A 25,373-nucleotide genomic window follows, 5' to 3' on the forward strand; every position below is an offset into this window, starting at 1 on the left:
CAAGAAGTTGATTCCAGAAAGTCAACCCTAAATACAATATGTTCTATAATAATAAAAGCATCGGAGATATAAAAAAATCATTGTTGATCCATTTCTCTTCCATTCAATTCCAAACTACATTTGATCCATCGTTTGATTATTTCATTCCCCAAGTGAAGGGATGATTAAGTCTGTAGATAATATGATCCCTAATATTTTTTTTAAAGCAAATCCTGTCACTCTCTAGTTCTCTTTTATGATCGCAATCTATAGACTGATATAAGTTTCTTCTCTTAGGTTTTCCAGCCTTACTAGAAGAAAGAAAAAGTAGGAAAATATAAAAAAAAAACCATATATATAAATATAAAATATAAATAAAATATAAATATAACCATTTATATGTATAAAAAAAGTAGGAAAATATAAACCATAATAAAGTAGTAATTGGATAATGTCCCTGAATACTAGAATTATCCCCTCTCCCCAGCCCATTTGGCTAGATACCAAATGACAATGGAAGGAGGTTCTCTTACTTTTTGTCTGTTAATGACCACATAAAGACCTGACCCCTCAATGCAAGGACTCTGAGTTGTATGTGTTTGTAGAATAAAAAAGAAGATTAACCACCAACCTAAAGACTTGATTTCTTTTTTCAATTAGTATGTTCTTTATGAATAACAATTCTTTTAGTAATTAGATATCAGATAGGTGGATTATTTTGGAAGTTCATGGGGCTTCATATAGAAATGCATACTATAGGTAACAATAATGTTTTATGTCTGTGGTAAAGCCTATACTATAATTTTATAAACTAGGACAATATTGTAATACTTTGGGGGTTGTATAATCTTTCATGTTGTTTTGGGAAAAAGCCACTTATTTAATCTTAGTCCAAGAGGATGAAGAATATTTTATACTTAGTCACAAGGTGGCAGCAAATGTCTGTTTTTGTTTTTCTTTTAAATTAGGATCCTTATTTGAAATTACTGTGTTGTTAAAGTACGTGGAGTGTAATACTACAGTAATCTTAGAACATTAGACTATTCCACTTGAAACATGATTAAGTATTGAAACCATTTTACAGCAAAGAAAATTAAAATGTGATAACTTCAGTATAAGTAGCCTTATCATTTTTTAATAATATATATCAATATTCTTTTTTTCAGTTTTAAATTTAACATCAAAGTTTTCAGCTTGGACTGCTGGGACATTTTAAGCAGTGCTAGACCCACTGAGGATGCTTATTGAAGGAAGAGAACTACATTTATTATGACACCATGTTCCATCCTTTGGTGGCAGTGCATAGTATGATACTCCATCTGAGCAGGCACCAGCACATGCACCACTACACATTTACTGACTAAATGACTAACATAAAGGAGCAGAGAACTTTATAGATCCAAGCTTAGAAGGAATAAAGGTTTATCTTTGTATGTCATATAATATTCAGGTATTAACATACTTCAATGTAAACACCGAAAATTTGTTCATGAAGAAATATCAGGGTACATTTCACAAGTTTTTACTGGATACATAATAGGTAATAGACATTGTTCTAGGTAGCAGGTTTATAAGACAGACTAGACCCTGTGAGATAGAATCTAGGATCATAACGTAAAGATGGATTTTTAGTATTAAAACTTTTGAAGATAAAATATTAAAATATTGCATTTTGCAATTTTAGTCATATGGGTAGGTTACATCCTAATTTAGAATTTAGGATTAAATTGATATACAAAGATTCCTTCTTTGATCTAATACTATATTAAAATTTCCTTTTATTAGATTTTCTTCCTCTCTTTCATTAGCTGAGTTTTATGGTACTTTGTTATTTGGTTTTTGATATCTCTGCACCTAACTATATATTTTGGAGAACTGGAGAACTTTGCATATACAGTTGACTTAGACAATGCAGGGATTAGGGGCGTTGACTTTCCATGCAGGAGAAAATCCAAGTATAACAGGCTTGGCCCTCCGTGTACACGTTTGCTGGAGAAGGCAATGGCACCCCACTCCAGTACTCTTGCCTGGAGAATCCCATGGACAGCGGGGCCTGGTAGGCTGCAGTCCATGGGGTCGCTGAACAGTCGGACATGACTGAGCGACTTCACTTTCCCTTTTCACTTTCATGCATTGGAGAAGGAAATGGCAACCCACTCCAGTGTTCTTGCCTGGAGAACCCCAGGGATGGGGGAGCCTGGTGGGCTGCCATCTGTGGGGTCGCATAGAGTCGGACACGACTGAAGTGACTTAGCAGCAGCAGCAGCATACACGTCTGCTGTGTATCCAAGTTTCCACATCCATGGATACATCCAACCTTGGGTCATGTGGGACTGTAGCATTGACTATTGAAACAGATCTGTAAGTGGGCCTGCACAGTGCTTTCCAAGGGTCAACTGTATTAGTACAGAACAAGTAGGAATTTCTCTTTGAGGTTCTGCTATGTGTTTTCTCAGGCTGAAAAGAAATTATTTAGATTAAATAAATATGTATGAAATTATACTGTTGAGACAGGTTGGGTATGTGAAAGTGAAAAGTGAAAGTTGCTCAGTCGTGTCCGACTCTTTGTGACCCCATGGATTATACAGTCTGTGGAATTCTCCAGGCCAGAATACTGAAGTGGGTAGCCTTTCCCTTCTCCAGAGGATCTTCCCAACCCAGGGATAGAACACAGGTCTCCCACATTGCAGGCTGGTTGTTTACCAGCTGAGCCAAAAGGGAAACCCAAGAATACTGGAGTGGATAACCTATCCCTTCTCCAGGGGATCTTCCCAACCCAGGAATCGAACTGGGGTCTCCTGCATTGCAGGCACATTCTTTACCAACTGAGCTATCAGAGAAGAGAAGTGAAGTGAAGTGAAGTTGCTCAGTCATGTCCAACTCTTTGTGACCCTGTGGACTGTAGCCTACCAGGCTCCTCTGTCCATGGGATTTTCCAAGCAAGAGTACTGGAGTGGGTTGCCATTTCCTTCTCCAGGGGATCTTTCCTATCCAGGGATCGAACCCAGGTCTCCCACGTTGTAGGCAGACACTTTACCGTCTGAGCCATTAGGGAAGTCTGAGCTATCGGAGAAGCCCTAGGTAAATATCATGGAGGCCCTAGATAGTATATTCACACATATATTTAAGGTATTTCATGTACGAGGACTGCTCTAGATTCTGGAAACTCAGTGATGAGGAAACCAGACACAGTCCCTGCTCTCAGGAAGCTCAAATCATACAACACAAATGAGTACATAATTCCATGATGAGGTAGGGAAAAGAGCATGGTCCTTTAGGAGTATAAGAATCAGATGTAGATCAGGGTGTCAGTGGAGGCTTCTCTGAAATGGTCACACATGCAGAGATCTGAAGGGTGAGAAAGACCTGACTGGTAAAATTGGTAGAGGTGGGCTGATACCAAAATAGATTTGAGTTTTGAAAAGATATCTCTAGCTTCAGCGTAGAGACATACTAAATTCTGGGAGATGAATTAGAAGTGATGACTAGAATGGTGGCAGTAAAGAGAAAGGGACAGATGCAAGAGGTACTCAAAATTTAGGTGGTAAAATTGGAAGGCGTGCGGATTGATAATGTAAGACCTGCGGAGTTTAGGAATGAAGAGGTGTGAAAGGTGATACTTTGCTTTCAGAGTTGCTCAGGATGGCAACGTTCACTACTGTTCAGAGGAAAGAAACCATGTTTGGTTTTAGACGTCTTGAGTTTGAGGATGTTTCTGTTCAAAGGGACCTAGAGAAGGCAGTATGGATACATGGATCTGGAACTTTGAGGATCCTGGGCCAAAGCTATAAATTTAGGATTTATTAGGTGGTTGTTGATTATTGAGATTGTCTAAAAGAGAGTGAAGAACAAGAAGAGAAAGCAACTTAAACTGAGCCTTGAGGGAACTCCCGACTCCACTGGCCGAAGAGCCTGCAAAACGGAACAAAAGGAGGCAGCTGGGGAGAGGTTGGAGCCGATGGGAGGAGGTGCTGCAAAGAACCAAGGGGAGAGAGTCCCCCAGGAGTACATCATGCTGCCGAGAAGTTGAAATCAGAACGGGATATAAAGACATCAACAGTTCTCAACAACTGAGTTTTCTGCATTAACATTTATAAAAATGTGCGTTTTCTTTTTATTTAGGCACATCCACTATGCTGCTTGCTAGAGTAAACTGCGCAGACTGGTCTCATGTGTGTACCGAGCAAAACGTTACCGAATTTCCTGTCGTAAAGATGTACAAGGAAGGCCAGAACCCGGTATCTTACACTGGTATGCTGGGAACTGAAGATCTCTTAAAATTTATTCAACTGTAAGTATTCAGCTTCACCCTAAGATTTTTTAAGTTTTAGATCTATTCAACTCCTAATTCCCTTACTTATTTGACACACCTTGGATAGGTTAAGGAAGTATGAACACTGATGAGAAGAGCCTGTCTATTACTTTTTATCACTTTTGGGGAGATAGAAATTTTATTTAATGAGACTGATTTTTTTTTGTTTTGTTTTGAATAGTGTTGTCTTTATTTTGTCAGATGTTTATCCTATGGAATATACTAAGTTCAGTATACATATATATATATATATATATATTATAAGCTGAGAAGTATTTTTTAAAATTAATTTTGACTATAAATATTCATCCAGCAACAGGATTTCATGCCCAGTGAACATTATGTCTGTCCAAGAAGCAGAAGAATATTTAAATGGGGAATTATATAAAGACCTAATTTCCTATTCTAGCATGTCAGTACTGGGACTGTTTAGTCCAACCATGACAAGAGGTAAGTGGAACTGAACATTTAAATTATATAATGTATAGTTGAAGGCTTGTTTACTTGTTTTCTTTTTAAAGAATTAATATCTTTTAAAGAGAACTCAATTGTAGAGAATTTTGAAAATACAAAGAAGTTTGAAGAAAAATAAAAATCTTTCGAGTTGTTAAATTTTAAGATAATTTCTTCCCTGTTTTCTTGTGAACTTACGTCTTAAATATTAATATACATTTTAATGTAATTGGGCTAGTACTGTGTATTTAGGTTAGTATCTGCTGTTTTTATTAACTTTAAGTGGGTGCATTTTTCCATGTGATTAATATTCTTCAAAAACATCATGGCTGTATAATATTTGATTGGATGAATATACCATAATTTATTTAACTGTTTACCAACAAATAATTTCTTTTATTTCCTTTTTGCTTTGTATTGTAAAGAGTATTTTTATTTATGAGTCTTTGTGTAGGTTTTAGACTATTTAATAGCTATGGATTCCCAGTAGGTGAATAACTTTGTCTTCTGTAAACTGTATATGTGTTATTCATTTTTTTTTTAAAAAGGTTTTAGCATTTGTCTAAGGAATTACTATGAGATTATTATATACTAAAGATATTAAGCTTTTGTCATTTGACTAATATTCCAATTATTTCCCCCAGCTTGTTGTTTGCTTTTTAGCTTTGCCTAGTAATTTTATATGTAATAGTTAAAATTTTTTTCAAATTTATTCATTTTGAGATTTCTTCTATTGCTTTAGCTATAGAAAATCCTTATCATTTTGATTAGTTAATAGTTACCTGTCTCTTCTTGTTGCTTTATATTTTCTTATGCTATATTGTCTTCTTGTTTTGAATATTCTTTTTTAAAATTTGTGAGTGATAAGACACAGATAACATGAAACTTAGCCTCTTAATCATTTATAAGTGTATAGTTAACTAGTGTTAACTGTATTTCTATTGTGTGCAAATTCTGATTTCCAGAACTTTTTCATCTTACAAAATTGAAACGCTTGACACGTTAAAGAGCACTCCCTTTCCCTGTTTCCCTGCTGCTGCTAAGTCGCTTCAGTCGTGTCCGACTCTGTGCAACCCCATAGACGGCAGCCCACCAGTCTCTCCCATCCCTGGGATTCTCCAGGCAAGAACACTAGAGTGGGCTGCCATTTCCTTCTCCAGCTCCCTTTCCCTGTTTCCCTAGCACTTGGCAAACACCATTTTCCTGTCCATTTCTATGAATTTGACTACTCTAGTACCTCATGAAAGCCAGATCATGTAGTGTTTGTCTTTTTCTGAATAGCTAATGTATATACACATATCTTTTTAAATGTTTTCTATTTTATTCACTTTACCTATTGATAGTCTATTTATTTTATAAAGCATGTTGAATATGATTGGGTTGTCTCTTTTTCTTTTTGACAACTTCTTATCTTTTTTGCCTATTGACTCTTCTAAGTGAACTTCAGCCATTTACACATATTGTCTAAACTTATTCAAATTTTTGTTGCTTGTTTTATGCTTCATTGGTATTTCTTTTTTTTAAAAAAATTTTTTAAAATTTACTGAAGGATAGTTGATTTATAATGTTGTATTAATTTCAACTGTACCTCCGAGTGACTCAGTTATATACATATATTTTTTTAATATTCTTTTCCATTATGGTTTATCATAGGATACTGTAATATTTCCCTGTGCTATACAGTAGAACCTTATTGTTTATTCATCCTATATATAAAAGTTTGTATATGTTAATCCCAAACTCCCAGTTCTTCCTTCCCTCACACTTCCCTCCTTGTCAACCACTAGTCTGTTCTGGTTTGTGAGGCTGTTTCTGTTTCATAGATATTTCATTTATGTTGTATTTTAGATTCCACATATAAGTGATGTCATATGGTATTTGTCTTTCTCTTTCTGACTTACTTCACAGTCTGATAATCTCTAGGTCTATCTGTGTTGCTGCAGATGGCATTATTTCACTCTTTTTCATGGCTGAGTAGTATGCCATTATATATGTATGTACCCCATCTTCTTTATCTGTTCATCTGTTGATGGACATTTGAGTTGTTTGTGTCTTGGCTATTGTGAATAGTGCTTCTGTGAACACAGGGGTGCTTATGACCCTTCAGATTTTAGTTTTGTCTAGTTTTATGCCTAGGAGTGGAATTACAGAATCATATGGCAACTCTATTTTTGGGTTTTTGAGTAACTTTCATATACTGTTTTCCTATAGTGGCTGCACCATTTTATATTCCCACCAACAGTATAACAGAGTACCTTTTTCTTCACACCCTTTCCAACATTTATTATTTGTAGACTTTTTAATGATGGCCATTCTGACTGGTGTGAGGTGGTACCTCATTGTAGTTTTGATTTGCATTTCTCTAATGATTAATGATGATGAGCATCTTTTCATGTGCCTGTTGGCCCCTGTATGTCTTCTTTGGAGAAATGTCTGTTTAGACCTTCTGCCCATTTTTTCAATTGGGTTGTTTGTTTTTTTGTTATTGAATTGTGTGAGCTGTTTGTGTATTTTGGAAATTAAGCCTTTATTGGTTGCATCCTTTGCAGACGTTTTTTCCCAGTTCATAGGTTGTTTTTTTGTTTTATTTTTGGTTTCTTTTTCTATACAGAAGCTTGTAAGCTTCATTAGGTCATATTTATTTTTGCTTTTATTTCTATTTCCTTGGGAGACTAACCTAAGAAAACTAATTCATCTTATTTTTGATGCATTTCAAATTAATGCTTTTGCCTTCAGCTTTGATACAATGCTTATACTAACAAGTTTAATTTGTTTGTTTTACATAGTATCATTGGTTTTCCGTAGTATCATAAGCCTACCAGTGGGCTTCCCTGATGGCTGAGATGGTAAAGAATCTGCCTGCAAAGCAGGAGCCCCGGGTTCGATCCCTGGGTTGGGAAGATTCCCTGGAGAGTGGAATACCCACTCTAGTATTCCTACCAGGAGAATTCATGGATAGAGGAGCTTGGCAGGTTATAGTCCATGGGGTCGCAAAGAGTCGGACACAACTGAGCAATTAGAACTCTCTACACTGTTGGCTATAGTGTTCTTTTAATATTAAAACCTCTCTATACTTAAACTGCCTCTCTTTACTTTTTTTGTCCTTCAAAGGACTGTGTCTTTCAATAAGTTTTAAAGAGAGAGTCCACAGGACATTTATTCTAACCAATGGTGTTGCTTAGAATGTTATTTTCTTGGCTTTGAAGATGGATGGCCTCTTGACTGGGTAGCAAAAAGTGTTTTCTTCATCATGTCAACTGAGAAAAAAAAAAGCACAATGTGAGAGTTGTGAGTTAAGTTTTATTGGGGGGCAAAATGAAGATTATAGCCTGGAGCCAACCTCTCCGATAGTTTTGGGGATCTGCTCTGAAGAGCTGATCGGGGAGGCAATATATATGTAATTGTGGTGAAGAGGATTACATGCAGTCAAGCACACGTTTTAATAGAAGACTGCTGCTAGTCACAATGAGCAGATGTCTCTGTTAATGATTTTAGTGCTGCTTTTCTAGATACGAAAAGATATAAGAAATTGGGTCCATAAAATCTTGAAAATATCTATCTGAAGGCTTGTTCTGCCAGTTTTGCCCAGAGTGCAGAGTGCCTCATTCCTGATTTCCACCCTGAACTCCTTTCAGGGTGTGTTCAACTGAACACAACTAAAATGGTTGGTTGCCTCATCCTTACAGAGGCAGATGGCAAGTAACAATGTTTAGTTGGCATTCTCATGCTGTTTCCATTTATGTAGCAAACTTCCTCTTTCGTTTTTCTTTTATTTAAGATGAATTTCAAAGTCTGAATGAAATATTTTAAGAGTGTTTGTATGGGAAGAAGATCCCCAATGTCCAGCATTATAATTGTATATAGGTGATACTATTAACTATTGATTCTTATTAAATTTTGCTTTCTAAAAATTGCTGTCTAGTAATTTTTGCTTTCTACTTTGTCTTCAAAATTAAAAAAAAAAAAGAACTCACTAGAAAGAAGAATAAGACTGTTAATGTGTGCCATGTGGCTTACCATCTTAGAAAGCAAAATCCAGAGGGCGTAACTTTTTAATTTCTATTCTATGAAAAATCATGAAGTAAATGCCTCTATGTTTTACTCCTTTTTCCCTTTCTCATGTTTTTTCACCCACATTGACCTTGTTTTCTGCCTACCTCAGGTGCCTGGTGTCCTGAAGTTCTTGTTTATTATTTACACTGGGCCTCCTTCTGAAAAGAATTAGTCTTTAGATAATAAAAAGCACAAATACAATAAAATCATTAAAACAAGGATAAGAGTCAAGCAATAAAAGTAGGAGATAATTAGGTAGAATACCTAGAAACAATGCAGTGATCGTAAAACTTAACCCTGAGCAATCTGGTAGCAAATAGAAACAAAGATGAAATTTTTGCCAATTATCATCATTATATAATAAATGGCAAAATACTAGTTAGGGTGCTGAGTCACCCATAGAGAAAATATTTCTCTGATTGTACATGCTGAGGGGAATTTTTCATATATGTGTGTATATACATATGTATTTTATTTAGAGATCGACATAGGAACAGTGTGTTGTTTAGTCGCCAAGTTGTATCCAACTCTTCTGTGAGCCCATAAACCGTAGCCTGCCAGCCTCCTCTGTCCATGGGATTTCCCAGGCAAGAATACTGGAGTGGGTTTCCATTTCCTTCTCCAGGGGATCTTCCTGACCCAGGTATTGGACCCACATCTCCTGCATTGTCAGGCAGATTCTTTACCACTTAGCACTTGCATGACCCCCAGAAACACTGTACTTGACCATATTTCTATACAAATGATGATAAAATTTACATATAATTACCTCTCAACAAACTTGAAAAGCATAATGCTGAAGTATTGATACATAAAGGTGGTTCTGGTGTACCAGAATGGTGTAGTCTGGGTATGATGCTTTTTTTTACTGGCTTGGTTGCTTTTAAGCCTTTTAAGTCAGGTATTAGTTCCTCTTCTTTTTTGTTTGTTTTTGTTTGCAAAAACTATCATGGGATAGTTGTTGGACTTTCAGCGTCTACTGAATGAGAAAACATAAAACAATAAAGGGCTCTTATGAATCATAAAATTTTTATGTTCATTTTGATTATATTCACAAATGCTAACTACCAGCATTTGCTGAGCACTTTTTGTATGAGATACTAATTGTTATTCATGTAGATTCTAATGGTTTGAAGACTAATGTGAGTCCCGTGAAAGCTGAAATGTCTCTTTTATCTGCTGGTTTATTTTTCAGGCCCCTCCACTAGAAAGTTACTACTTTTCCCCTTATAGTTAATAAATACTTTGTGGGAATATAATTTAAAACTCTGTAAATGTCCTGTTTGGAGAAGGCGATGGCACCCCACTCCAGTACTCTTGCCTGGAAAATCCCATGGATGGAGGAGCCTGGTAGGCTGTAGTCCATGGAGTCGCTAAGAGTCGGACATGACTGAGCGACTTCACTTTCACTTTTCACTTTCCTGCATTGGAGAAGGCAATGGCAACCCACTCCAGTGTTCTTGCCTGGAGAATCCCAGGGACGGGGGAGCCTGGTGGGCTGCCGTCTATGGGGTCACACAGAGTCCGACACGACTGAAGCGACTTAGCAGCAGCAGTAGCAAATGTCCTGTTTCTCATCTTACTTTGCATACTGGTTTTAGAATCCACTCACTGCCTGAAAGAGGCATTACTATGATAGTTGCCAAGTGGGCACTTTCCAATTCCATTATTCCTTCTACCTTTATTAGTTGGCATACTACTCGTTTGTTTATCAGTATGGTTAGCTGAGTTCTTATTTTATTCAATGGATTATAATCAGCCGCTATCATTAATTTGCTCAGGTTGTCCTAGGATCCCTTTCATCCTATTATACTTTTTTCCCCATCATCCCTGGTACCTGTGACCTTTTGATATGTCTCCATTGTTTTTTGAATGTCCTTTTGCCACAAAATGTTCCCAGCCCCGTTCCTAGAATCAGCTAGTTCTCCAGGGAATCCAGTTTCCTTTAGTGAGACATTGAATCTAAAAGCTGAGATCTAGGGGTTAGGAATGCTTTTAATTACTGGGGTGTTCTTGCCTCTTGCTAACAGAGCTAAAATACAGATGAATCTACATATGTGTGTGTATAAATATAACTATGTAATAAAATGTAACAGTGGAAAGAAGCAGTATTGTTAAATTAATGTATTTATTTTATGCAGTTAAATATGCTTAAAGTTAAAACAACTAAATATTGTAAGTCACTATTAATATTACGTTTCAAGTATATTTATAGTGGTTAAAAAACTTTTTATTTAGATAACTGATCATTTCCTTATATTTGGGTTGGCATATATTCTGACATACATGGCAGTTTTCACCAAAAAGGAGAATGTGCCTGGTTTCAAACATTCAAAGGGGAATTTACACTTTGATTTAGTGGAAACGGATATAGATCTGAGGTCTATAGTCTTAAATACTCCCATTCCCCAAGGAACTCTTGGATTTATGAACAAGTAGACTCATGAAGAGCCTTCCAAGAAACATATTCATGAGTTTAGAATCTTATGAATGAGCAAATTATATGGAATGTTAGTGTCTTTCCCTGCTGTTTTTTATTTAAAAAAGAAGATGCTAAAACAGATTCCACTATGTCACTGCTTTAGGTAACAGTCATCAATTATGGATCAGAATTTAGGGAAATTTCTCTTAGAAATGAGAGTGTAGGCACTCAGTTCCTTCTGGTTGCCTTGTTTTCTTACGTATCTTTTCTAGCTTGGTATAGCACAGGCTAAGGAAAATGTTTTCATGGATTACTCATTTCTCACTAACTTGATGATCATAAATGAGCTCTCAGTGCTGCTTGCAGCTGGATCTTGCCACCCTAGTAAGTGGCTTTACTACAGTGTCTCTCAGTCTTGTGGAAAGCATGCCTCATTTTTAAAGACAATCTGGTGATTACCCAGTGTTAATGGTGTTGGTGCTCACATCACGGACATAGTACTGACTGCTAAGGGACAGATCTTCTGGGTTCAGCATACCCAGACCTCTAGGTGCTTTATGATTCGGCTCTTCCATCGTTGTGTTTCTATTTGAACTGCTGTGAACCTTTCATGCAGCCAGCCGAGGTATCATCTGACCTTCAGTTGGCAAGAATACATCATTTACAAAAGTCCATCTCTGCTCTTTTCTCATTAGTCTATAGCTGTTTAATTCAGACTTGCTTCTGGGTTGTAAGATCCAGAATATGCTATTATTTATGAAAATGTATTCACAAAACCTAGAGATAATAGTTCTTGTTTTGAATATGCATATCATAACAAATGGGACAAGACTAATACACAAAGTAATCAAAGTTCAAAAGTAACAAAAACACCTTACAGAAAAATACAGGAAATGAAAAAAGAAGATGCAAATCCCTCATAATTGTAGAACCCTAACACAGACAGTGTCAGAGGACTAGAATTTCCAGTCTTCTGTCTTTTTCTATGCATATAGGTCCTTTTAGGTTTTGTGGTATAAGGTGTGCATCGTTTCACATACCTGCTGTCTTTCCAGGCTCCATATAGCACAGCTGTCTCCATTTACCTTGCCTTAGGAGTAGATTACGGAGAAGGCAATGGCACCCCACTCCAGTACTCTTGCCTGGAAAATCCCATGGGTGGAGGAGCCTGGTGGGCTACAGTCCATGGGGTCACTAAGAGTTGGACACAACTGAGTGACTGCACTTTCACTTTTCACTTTCATGCATTGGAGAAGGCAATGGCAACCCACTCCAGTGTTCTTGCCTGGAGAATCCCAGGAACGGGGGAGCCTGGTGGGCTGCCGTCTGTGGGGTCGCACAGAGTCGGACACAACTGAAGCAACGTAGCAGCAGCAGCAGGAGTAGATTAAAAGGCAACAAATATTTATTTAACAAATTTGTATGATCAGAACCCTATAAATCTTATAAATTACAGTTGACCCTTGAAGACGAAGGGGTTTGGGTTGCTGACCCCCTGTGCAGTGAAAAATCTCCATTCTGCTGTCTCTGCCTTAAAAACAATTGGTTTGATAAATGATCTACCCAATGGCAGGAAGCTCAGTTTGGGTAGAATTAGGACTCAAAGCCTCTTTCTTTTGGTTCCACATATTTGTCATCTCTGATTGAGATCTCCCCATCTCCCCATTGTGAACTCCCCATCTCTGAGTTTATGGAGAACATAAACCTTTCCTCACACCTAGTTTAAATGTCTATAAAATGAAAATACAGGTACTCTATTTATTGAAAAAAATTCATGTTTAAGTGGACTTGTGAATTCAAACTCAATGTTGTTCAAGGGTCAACTGTACATTTAGAGTACATTTATTTTCAGAACATTACGATATGTACATTATCTATGTTGCATTATATTAACGTACATTTTTATAATAATCAAATGTCATGATAACACAGGTTTATTTTAGAACCAACAAGGTATGTAAGGTCTGCACTTGTTTAGTCACTCAGTCATGTCCAGCTCTTTGTGACCCCATGGACTGTTGCCCGCCAGGCTTCTCTGTCCATGGACTTCTCCAGGCAAGACTACTGCCATGGGTTGCCATTTCCTTCTCCAGGGAACCTTCCTGACCCAGGAATTGAACCCACTTCTCCTGCTTTGGCAGGTGGATTCTTTACCACTGAACCACCAGGGAAGCTCCAGGGTCTATACTGAAATATATTTATAATGAATAATAAAGCACTATCATCTATAAATCTGTTCATCAGTTGAATAGCACATATAACTTTAAAGGTTTCAGATTTTTATCTTGTTTGTATATTTATAGCCAAAGAAGAGTTCACTGAAGCAGGAAGCTACCTAAAAGGATATGTTACCACAGGAATTTATTCTGAAGAAGATGTTTTGAGACTGTAAGTGTATTATAATTTTAGGGAGGAGGAAGTTTGCAAAATAATGTATTACCTGTCTTCACATGATTCTTTTTAAGGAAAATAGGGCAGCAACATACCTAAATTTTTAATTTCATCCTGGGAAAATCTGTAAAGTACTATCTGGCTATTTAGAATTTTTACATACTCAAAATTCTTCTTGAGGCTAGAGCCCTCCATGAGGCAACATTGGATTCATACCGCTTCATCTTCCTATAAAATTTTTCCTCTTTGGATTCTGTTACCTGCAGTTTAAATTCTTTGCAGTTATAGTTTTTTGAGGAATTTTACATCTTGAGTGTCTGGGTTTTGATTTGCCATCAAGGTATGCATAAAAATCAGAGTTTTTACATATTTCTCCCAGAGTTTTAGGTGATGAACCAATAGTTTTACTTACTTTTGTTATTGCAGACGTACACGTAAGCAGTGCTTTTTATAGCCACTTAAGTTGCTTTATTTGTAGAATTTGGGGCTCCTGTAAACTATCAAATGTTTCAATTGCTGCAGAATGAATGAACTGAAAATTTAGACGTTATTAATACACATCACATTCTATACTAACGACTCATCTTCAGATGCACGTGGAGTTGTTTGTGTTTCTTACCCTCTGACTATATTATTTCCAATTGTGATTTCTGAGCTTAATTAAATCTTTCATCCTGAACACTGGTGACGCATTTGATGATTGAGCTCCTGTTCTATCCAAGAAATCAGTGACTTTTGAAAAGTGAATACCGAACTCTAGACTTTCAGGGAATATGACACATGGCTATTCACTGACACATGGCTATTCAACTGACACATGGCTAATCACCCACTGTCTTCTAGACCAGTAGTTTTCAGAGTATGTTTTGTTTATAACTAAGAGCACCTTCCAGGTAATCTGAAGACTGGGCAGTAGAAAGCCCAGTCTTCAGATTTATACTTTGTTTTAGCATGAATTACGTTTTTGCATGATATAAATGTTACCATATCACTGGTAATTTCACACAGTCATTTTTTCCTGTTTAGTGATTTTCTTTTAGGTTTAGTTAGCAAAAGTAGTGGTAGGAGAAAGCGGATTTCAGGTTCTCTTTCAATGGAGAGAGCTCAGACTCTGTATCTGGAATACCTCAGTGTGAATTCTGTCTCTGCTATTTATCACTCTTTCATCATCTGTAAAATGAGGATTATAGGGCCATTCTGAGGGTTAAATAAAAATGTAACTAGAAGCACCTGGTATAGTGCCTGGCAAATACAGGCCTATTCTCATAAATGCCTATCTCCTTGCTCAGCAGTTTGGTGAGCAGTCCGTAAAGTTAAGAACCATTCAGTGTGTTCCTAATCCTGTTTAGACATTTTCTTGATGAGTAACTTGTCTAGGAAAAGAAAAACCTGGCTAGATTAGTATCTGTTGTTTTCTTCTAATCGAGGTTGTTAAGGCTCTTGAACTTGCTCAGATAGCCTCACATAAGAGCTAAGTTTGCCTGGAAATGTTTTTTTTTTTTCTTTTTTCTTAGTAGGGCTTCCCGTTTGCTGCTTCCATTGTGACTTCTTTGCCTAACTGTTCATGTTTTCGATGACTTGCTGTATTTTGGTTGGGAATTTTAATACTCCGTTTCTCCACAGGTCAAGTAAATATACCGTAACTCTTCCAGCCCTGCTGCTTGCCAGACACAAAGAAGGCAAAATAGAGAGCATTCCATTAGTTAACGTCCATGTGCACGACATAGTTCAAATAATAACAAATGCATCACTGGAAACATTTGTGAGTATATAATAAGGATGTTTGAAATAGAATCTAGAGCAGTTAAAGGTAGTGTAAAGAACTTTGCGTGTTTTAATACATGGTTTTCCATCTTTTGTTGGCACAGGGCTTGATGTTTGGTGAGCTCTAGATTCATTGGGTTGCTCGGTTTTATTTTTCACCCATCATGCGTATAGCTTCTTTAATCCACTGCCAAAAGTCTACATGTCTTTGGATTATTTTTCTTGCTGAGATGCTTGTGGCTGATGGCCAGTTGAAGTACTCCATCTGGGCTGAAACTTGGCAAGAAGCAAGTTTGGATTCCAGAGAGCGGCATGCTAGGCTTCCAATCCTTGCTTGCCTCCTTACTGGCTGTATGTCAGCGTCTCTCCACATGTGTAAAATGGTTATTGTAAGGACTGAATGAGAATGGGTGTTCAGTGCTCTGTGTACAGTGTTTAGCCTGGTAAACACTCAGAAAATGTTAGCTAGTATTGCTTACATTGTTGTAGAGAAAAATATGTTTTATCAAAGTCCTTTTCTGATGCCTACTTTGTATAATAGTGGATTTAAAGGCACAACAGATGTAACCTGCATTTCTTGATTTTGATTGTTTTGCATTAATATTAAACACAGCTAGACTATTATAAATTGATACTTTTCTACATTTCTAAAGTGACATGGGAGCAGTATTATCAACTATAAATACTGAATGAATATCCTCTTGTTGTTGTCTTTTGTCATGATGATCTAAACAATATTACAGTTTAGGCTAAAGAATGTGTTCTTTAAGTCATTTTTTGGCCTCAGTCCCACTAACTCCCCTTCCCTAATTAAAGTTACGGTTTATAATTAATCAAGTCATTAAAATTTTTAGGATGCGGTTTTCTAAATTATTTATTAAAGTAACATTTTTGTTTTTAATGACTTTATTAAATGACTGTCTCTTTAGCACATCCATAGTGTTAATATTTTTGGAATTTTTATAAGATGTTAGCTTTTTTCCCCAGATAATACAGAAAACTATAAAGAAGAAAATTAGATAAATCATAACTTCTTTAACCAAGCTTAAATTTAGGGATAGATTTTCCCAAACTTAAAAAAATTCCATGAGTGCTGTTGTTAAATTTCCTAATGCTGCTTTGTGTTAGAGCTTTTAAGTCGAGAGCATCAGTGACTGTATACAGTAGCTAGCTAGGAGTAAGCTATCTTCTGGCCTGCCCTTAGGTACTAGAAAGACTCCCTCTGGATAGGAAAGAGCAGTGGATGGCCAGATGGTAAACATTTTTTATATAACATCAAACTTTTATTTTAATGAACCTGATGACAAATTAGTCCAGGTAAATAATGCTCATAGTTAGTTAAATGTTAGTTGCTCAGTCTTGTCCAGCTCTTTATGACCTCATGGATTGTATGTAGCCCACCAGGTTCCTCTGTCCATGGAATTTTGCAGGCAAGAATACTGGACTGGATTGCCATGCCCTCCTCCAGGGGATCTTCCCTGGGATTCAGTTCCCTTGCAGGGATTGAACCTGCATCTCTTATGTCTCCTGCATAGGCAGGCAGGTTCTTTACCACTAGCGCCACCTGGGAAGCCCGGAGAATGACATGTATACCATCTATGTAATGGCTCACAAATTCATATGGCCAACACAGACCTTGGGCCTGCTCTCCAGGCTCCTATATACAGTTGTCTACTTGACAGTTTGTCTTGAATGTCTTTGAAAGTGAAAGTGGTAGTCGCTCAGTTGTGTCTGACTCTTCATGACCCCCCTGCCAGGCTCCTCTGTAGAGTTTTTCAGGCAAGAATATTGGAACTCTCTAGGCAAGAACACTGGAGTGGGTAACCATTCCTTTCTTCAGGGGATCTTCTCAACCCAGGGATTGAACCTGGGTTTCCTGTATTGAAGGTAGATTCTTTATCATCAGAATCATCAGGGAAGCCCCAGATCATAGCTAATTACATGCTAATTAACTATGTAGTTATTCCAATTAAGCAATAGTATATTTAAGGCTGTCACACTTAGAACTATTTGTTGGGTAATATGTTTAGCATTTTTCTCAAATACATTGAGTTCATTTTTGTGCTTTTATTATAAATAAGAATATGGGAACACACATAATTATAGTCTCTTATATACTCAAATAGCCAACACTCATCTTCCAGTAACCACATTTGATGACTTTTTCTTCTCTGAGTAGCCTCTTGAGTAGCAATCAAAACCCTTGATTGTGCTTTTCCTTTTTAAGATTCTCTCTTTTTTTGGCTTTTGCAGTTCCGTCCTCTCCAGGTACACCTTCAACCGTCTTGCCACTCTAGAATTACATCTTCAACCATTTATTCTTCTTTTGCTACATTCATTCTTTGGGAGACTTAGTATCTATACCCATAACTTATATGGGTCATTATACCAGCTGATGAATCCTAACTTTTGAGTTTCTAATCGTAACTAAACTCGGATAACTCTTAATCTTTCTTTCCTGACAGGAAAGAGCAATGCCTGCCACTACTGGCCTGTCTTTCCACAAATTCATACTCTAGTTAGTCATCTAAAACAGGCCTGACCGTGTGACTTATTTGGTACAAAATCTTCTCAGTATTTCTGGGAGCTAGAAAGAACCTCTCTAGTCATTTTCCCACAGCCATATTTGCTTCTGCCTGCCTGAGTCTGGTACACTTCACTATCACTGTTCCCCAGATACTCTGTATGCCTAACACCTGTCTGCACTCTCATTCACCTCTCTGTTCCCTGTATCTGGAATCCCCACTCTAGCACACACTTCAGTCTGTAAAGGTCTTTTTCCTTATCCAAGGCCCAGGTCAAATATCACTTCCTAAAATCACCCATGAGCTCCCCTACCTTGTTTTTTAGTTTTAATTTAGAGGCAATAGGCTTCCTTATTTATGCTCAGTCACTTCAGTCATGTTGGACTCTTTACAACCCTATGGGCTGTAGCCCACCAGGCTCCTCTGTCCATGGGATTTTCTAGGCAAGAATACTGGAGTGGGTTGCCATGCCCTCCTTTGGGGGAACTTCCCAACCCAGGGATCGAACTGTGTCTCCTGCATTTCAGGCTGATTCTTTACCACTGAACCACTGGGGTCTTCTTATTGTCGTACATTAAAATTTTTTCTTGGATCACAGCAGTTTGCACACTTGTCTCCTCCTCTAAACTATGAACTCTTTGAGGGCAGATTAAGCATCTTACTTCTTTTTGATTCAGTACCCAGCATAAGGGGCTTCCTAGGTGGTGCACTGGTAAAGAATCTGCCTGTCGATATAGGAGACACGGATTTGATCCTTGTGTCAGGAAGATCCCCCCTGGCAGTCTGCTCCAGTATTCTTGCCCAGAAAATCCCATGGACAGAGGAGCCTGACAGGCTATGGTCCATGGGGTCACAAAGAGTCGGAAACAACCAAGAGACTGAGCACACACTCATGCACCCACCCAGCATAAGATCTTAAAATTCTCAATAAATTTTTGAATTGAGCTGTGATGGCTCCATCACACCATATCCATCAAATCTGTTCTGCTGGTTTGATAAGAACTGTCAGTTTTAGGAAGGGGACATAACTCATGTAGAAGAGAAATGACGATAGTTAACATAAGACAACATGGGGGAGTTTGGAGAAAAGGGGATCTAAGATTTAAATCATGAAAGAGGAAGGTGTGAGAAGAGGATTTTGAGTGGTCAAAGAGAAAGAATTCAAAGAAAAATGAAAACTGGCAGAGGAAAGTGGCTTTGAGAACTAAGTAGGGAGAAGTATGTGCCAGAGTTCGGTGTTTGAGGGTGAATTGGAGGTGATTGGCACCATAAAAAAATTGTTCATTTGGATTTCTAGTGTGATCCAGTGAAATGGCATACTGGTAAACAAAACCCCTGGGTGCTAGTTTCATTTAACTCTTCTTCCTACTTAGCTGTGTGACTTCAGCAAGTCAACTTCTCATCCTTGGTTTCCTCATCTGTCAGCTGGGGATTTGTTTTCTGATGTAGGAAGATTTAATCCAGCTCACAAGTATATCCAGAAGATGAATTAATAGATGTGATACTAAAAATGGAAAATGGTAGAAGCCTTTAATACTCTTAAGTCACTGCTGTTTTTAATCCTAAGTCTTTTAATTTTGTTTCTTACTCTTTCCAATTCTTGTTAATAACAGCCTAAACAAATTGTCTTCTACAAATATATTTTTAAAAAATGTTCTCTTTTAATTAATAAAAAGAGTAAGATTTCTTATTCTTACTACTTTTTCTTTATTTTAAACCACCCCAAAATAAGATCCTTTAAAATTTGTTTTAGCATATTATTGGATTACTTTAATTATGCTAAAAACTCAGTTTTGAAACAAAGTAAGACTTATTAATTTTTAAGTAATCATAGATGTTAAAAGATTATATCTTTAAAGCTTAGCTTATATATTTGTTTAAATTTTATGCTAGAGGAAAAATACTTGTCATATGTGTGTTGACTAGTTTGATCCAGATTTTAACATAAATTACTAGAAATGCTACATGCTTAAAAAACAAGGAGCTCCTTTATTTTCAAATTCTATTAGTAGTTTTATTTTGAAATAACTAATTCATTATTGAAATAAGATGAGTTTAAATAAAAAACACTCTTGAGATTCATACTTGTTAATCAATATAGTAAAATCTCCACTTAAATGAAAATTTGTTTGAAATACATTTTAAAAACTAACATGCATGAGTGATTTGAACATTATTTTCTATTTTATGTATTATAACTTCCCATTTTTTCTTGATTTGTTTTGTTTTTAAACAGCCAGAGATCACTGTGGAAAATCTTCCCACTTACTTACGACTTCAGAAACCATTACTTATTTTATTTAGTGATGGTGGCATAGATCTTCAGCATGAAAAAACAATACTGAGGCTGGCAAGAAAGAAATACTTGGATTCAGTTACCCCTTGTTGGTTAAATCTGTAGGTATATTTTTATTTTTTAATATGTAAAAAGTAAAGAAAGTAATAAATATTATTAAGTTTTCATTGGGGAATGAAACTACCTTTGGAGTTAATGTTATTAAACCAATATAAAAGTCATCATTTTAGTAATTAACCCGCCTCAGATGGTCTGAGATGATCTTGTTTTAGATTGAATTCTGTTTTACAATAAATTCTTTTTTTTTGCTGTGAGTTTTTTTTCAGCTTTATTCAAGCATAACTGACAAATAAATTTGTAAGATATTTAAAATGCACATTGAGATAATTTAAACACAATGCATACATGTATGCATTGTGAAAAAACTCTTTCATCTAGTTAATTAACACATCCATCACCTCATATATTTGTTTTATAAATGTAAATTTTGGGATGGGGTGGAGTGAGAACATTTAAGTTCTACTCATGTAGCAAATTTCAATGATACAGCACAGTATTATCAACTATAGTCACTGTGTTATACATTAAATCCTTAGATCTTATTCATTTTGCAACTGAGAAGTCTGTTTCCTTTTACCAGTCTCACCTTCTTTACCCCACCCTGCAGTCCCTGGCAACTTTTCTATTCTGTTTCTGAGTTTGACTTTTTTTTTAGGATTCCACGTATTAGTGTTACTGCTGTGTAGCATTTGTCTTTCTCTGTCTGTCTCTTTAAGTATCTTCTTATTTTATAGTTTGTAGCCATTTATAGTTTGTAGAGTGCCTGATGAACTATGGAATGAGGTTCGTGACATTGTACAGGAGACAGGGATCAAGACCATCCCCATAGAAAAGAAATGCACAAAAGCAAAATGGCTGTCTGAGGAGGCCTTACAAATAGCTGTGAAAAGAAGAGAAGCAAAAAGCAAAGGAGAAAAGGAAAGATACACACATCTGAATGCAGAGTTCCAAAGAATAGCAAGGAAAGATAAGAAAGTCTTCCTCAGCAATAATTGCAAAGAAATAGAGGAAAACAACAGAATGAGAAAGACTAGAGATCTCTTCAAGAAAATTAGAGATACCAAGGGAACATTTCATGCAAAGATGGGCTCAATAAAGGACAGAAATGGGATGGACCTAACAGAAGCAGAAGATATTAAGAAGAGGTGCAAGAATACACAGAAGAACTCTACAAAAAAGATCTTCACGACCCAGATAATCACGATGGTGTGATCACTGACCTAGAGCCAGACATCCTGGAATGTGAAGTCAAGTGGGCCTTAGAAAGCATCACTACAAACAAAGTTAGTGGAGGTGATGGAATTCCAGTTGAGCTATTCCAAATCCTGAAAGATGATGCTGTGAAAGTGCTGCACTCAATATGCCAGCAAATTTGGAAAACTCAGCAGTGGCCACAGGACTGGAAAAGGTCAGTTTTCATTCCAATCCCAAAGAAAGGCAATGCCAAAGAATGCTCAAACTACTGCAAAATTGCACTCATCTCACATGCTAGTAAAGTAATGCTCAAAATTCTCCAAGCCAGCCTTCAGCAATACGTGAACTGTGAACTTCCTGATGTTCAAGCTGGTTTTAGAAAAGGCAGAGGAACCAGAGATCAAATTGCCAACATCTGCTGGATCATGGAAAAAGCAAGAGAGTTCCAGAAAAACATCTACTTCTGCTTTATTGACTATGCCAAAGCCTTTGAGTGTGTGGATCACAAGAAACTGTGGAAAATTCTGAAAGAGATGGGAATACCAGACCACCTGACCTGCCTCTTGAGAAATCTGTATGCAGGTCAGGAAGCAACAGTTAGAACTGGACATGGAACAACAAACTGGTTCCAGATAGGAAAAGGAGTACGTCAAGGCTGTATATTGTCACCCTGCTTATTTAACTTCTATGCAGAGTATATCATGAGAACTCCCAGCCCAACGCTGGGCTGGAAGAAGCACAAGCTGGAATCAAGATTGCCAGGAGAAATATCAATAACCTCAGATATGCAGATGACACCACCCCTATGGCAGAAAGTGAAGAGGAGCTAAAAAGCCTCTTGATGAAAGTCAAAGAGGAGAGTGAAAAAGTTGACTTAAAACTCAACATTCAGAAAACTAAGATCATGGCATCCAGTCCCATGACTTCATGGCAAATAGATGGGGAAACAGTGTCAAACTTTATTTTGGGGGGCTCCAAAATCACTGCAGATGGTGACTGCAGCCATGAAATTAAAAGACGCTTACTCCTTGGAAGGAAAGTTATGACCAACCTAGATAGTACATTAAAAAACAAAGATATTACTTTGCCAACAAAGGTCTGTCTAGTCAAGGCTATGGTTTTTCCAGTGGTCATGTATGGATGTGAGAGTTGGACTGTGAAGAAAGCTGAGCGCCAAAGAATTGATGCTTTTGAACTGTGAAACTCTTGAGAGTCCCTTGGACTGCAAGGAGATCCAACCAGTCCATTCTGAAGGAGATCAGTCCTGGGTGTTCTTTGGAAGGATTGATGCTAAAGCTGAAACTCCAATACTTTGGCCACCTCAGGCGAAGAGTTGACTCATTGGAAAAGACTCTGATGCTGGGAGGGATTGGGGGCAGGAGGAGAAGGGGACGACAGAGGATGAGATGGCTGGATTGCATCACCGACTTGATGGATGTGAGTCTGAGTGAACTCCAGGAGTTGGTGATGGACAGGGAGGCCTGGTGTGCTGTGATTCATGGGGTTGCAAAGAGTCGGACACAACTGAGTGACTTAACTGAACTGACAGCCATTTAATTTTGAGCTGACATGATCAGATACTTGACTATACTTTGAAATAAATATATATTGATTATATCAGGACAAAATTGATGATCCTGTGGACTGTGTCTGTTTTTTTATTAAAACTCTCATGCTGCCATTTTTCTCCTAAGAGATATACAGTACATACCTCATGTTAAAAGAAACGTTTTACGACTCTGATTACTAGTAACGTAGTTATAGACCTCTTGATTTTTAGGACTTACTTCCGTAAAATAAACTTCCTGGTATGGTGCTGTATTTAAAGGTGAATGTTTTACAAACAGTTGTTCTTGTTATTTTGCTATAGAAAGAAATATTCATTAACATGTTCAGTTGCTCTCTTTTCTAGGAAGAAGACGCCAGTGGGGAGAGGAGTCTTACAGGCATATTTTGGTACCCTGCCTCCCCTTCCTCTTCTTGTTGTGGTGAATCTGCATTCAGGTGGCCACGTGTTTGCATTTCCTTCAGACCAGGCTGTCACTAAACAGAACCTTTTATTGTGGCTGAAGAAATTAGAAGCAGGACTAGAAAGTCCTATCAGTAAGTTTCCTGTTTTAATGTGTACAATTTTACATTTTGTTTCATGGATTTTTAAACTTGAATTATAGCTGATGAATGCTAGAATTAATTGAATTGTAATGTTTGTAAATATTCTAAGTATTAATATGCTGATAGCATTGTCCATACAGTCTGCTCTATGGTGGATGTTCTTACCCACAGAAAATGAGTGCTGTTATATTAAACTTAATAATAGCTAAACATTTATTGAATGCTCAGTAGGTATCATGCACAAAGTTACATGCTTCACATGTATTATCTCGTTTATTCTCACAGGAGTCACAGGACATACCTGTAGAAGAGCTAAATAACTAGTTCAAAGTCATATAATTAACCAGTAAATGAGGAAACTTGGATTTCAACATGGCTCTGTTGTACTCCGGAGCCAGAATTTTGAACCACAAGAAAATAGATCTTGGCCCAGAATTCACAATGCTGGTTTTATGACATGCCATGAAAGTGAAAGTGTAGTTGTTCAGTGGTATCCAACTCTTTGCGACCCCATGGACTGTAGCCCACCAGGATCCTCTGTCTATGGAATTCTCTAGGCAAGAATACTGGAGTGGATTGCCATTTTCTTCTCCAGGGGATCTTCCCGACCCAGAGATCAAACCTGGGTCTCTTGCATTGCAGGCAGATTTTTTACCGTCTGAGCCACAAGGGAAGCCCAAGACATGACATGCCATAGTTGCTATTTTTCTAAAACCACTGTGGGTTTGTACTTGTGGCATAGATGTGTTTGTTAGTTTATGTACAGTTGTGGCAACAAGCCTGTTGCTATAATTTAATTAACATGTAATAACCTACATCATTAGTCTGTTGAGGAAATAGTGATGTTATGAAGTTTCCTAAGGCTTGTAAAGGTTTTGTTATTGGAAAGCAAATGAACTATTTTATAATAACATATAATGCTGTTCATGACTGAGTTCTGCAATAAGTTTGTGTATGTGTGTATGTGAACACATGTGAATATATGTGTACATGCACACACACAATTCTGGTGTATAAACTCCAATTCAGTGTTTCTCTGTCTCTCAGCTTGCATTTTGTGAATCTATCACTATGTATGTTTATGCATATTTAATCATATTCTTGAATTTATTTAAGTATCAATGGTTGCAACATTCTTTTTCTTCCCAGGAGGTCTATCCATTTCATTTTTGTTAAATTAGGCAGTTTTAACTAAATTCTTATGTCTAAATAGTCTATAGATATTTGGATATTGAAATACAATTCACATACCATAAAGTACACTCTTTTAAAGTGTACAATTCAATGTGTTTTGGGGTTTTTTTTGTTGTTGTTGTTATATTCGCAAGATTGTACCATTCACAACCATTACCACTACTGAATTTTAAAATATTTTCATCACCGCCTAAAGAAACTCTGTACCCATTCACAGTCACTCTCCATTATCCCCTCTTTTCATTCCCTAACCACTGATTTATCTTCTGTCTTTCTGGATTTGTCTAGTCTAGACATATCTTTTTTTTTTTAATATAAATTTATTTATTTTAATTGGAGGTTAATTACTTTACAATATTGTATTGGTTTTGCCATACTTCAACATGAATCCGCCACAGGTGTACACGTGTTCCCAATCCCGAACCCGCCTCCCTCCTCCCTCCCCATACCATCCCTCTGGGTCGTCCCAGTGCACCAGCCCCAAGCATCCTGTATTCTGCATTGAACCTAGACTGGCGATTCGTTTCATATATGATATTATACATGTTTCAATGCCATTCTCCCAAATCATCCTACCCTCTCCCTCTCCCACAGAGTCCAAAAGACTATTCTATACAT

The 25,373-nt window shown here is 37.1% G+C and overlaps 1 protein-coding gene across 3 annotated transcripts in view; it reads left to right on the forward strand.

Annotated features, from left to right (window-relative positions):
• Positions 1–25,373, forward strand: part of TXNDC16 (thioredoxin domain containing 16) — a 92,983-nt gene that overhangs the window by 60,008 nt on the left and 7,602 nt on the right. For 2 of the 3 annotated variants that reach the window (XM_027552974.1, XM_027552975.1), the window contains exons 15-20: positions 4,102–4,270; positions 4,605–4,741; positions 13,523–13,607; positions 15,234–15,372; positions 20,136–20,296; positions 23,362–23,552. In XM_027552974.1, the coding sequence (XP_027408775.1) occupies positions 4,102–4,270; positions 4,605–4,741; positions 13,523–13,607; positions 15,234–15,372; positions 20,136–20,296; positions 23,362–23,552 (882 nt within the window). Of the gene's footprint in view, positions 1–4,101; positions 4,271–4,604; positions 4,742–13,522; positions 13,608–15,233; positions 15,373–20,135; positions 20,297–23,361; positions 23,553–23,846; positions 24,067–25,373 lie in introns of those variants that run through there. The other variant, XM_027552976.1, reaches the window with a different exon arrangement.

The sequence above is a fragment of the Bos indicus x Bos taurus genome, chromosome 10 (assembly GCF_003369695.1).
Source record: "Bos indicus x Bos taurus breed Angus x Brahman F1 hybrid chromosome 10, Bos_hybrid_MaternalHap_v2.0, whole genome shotgun sequence".
Taxonomy (NCBI): domain Eukaryota; kingdom Metazoa; phylum Chordata; class Mammalia; order Artiodactyla; family Bovidae; genus Bos; species Bos indicus x Bos taurus.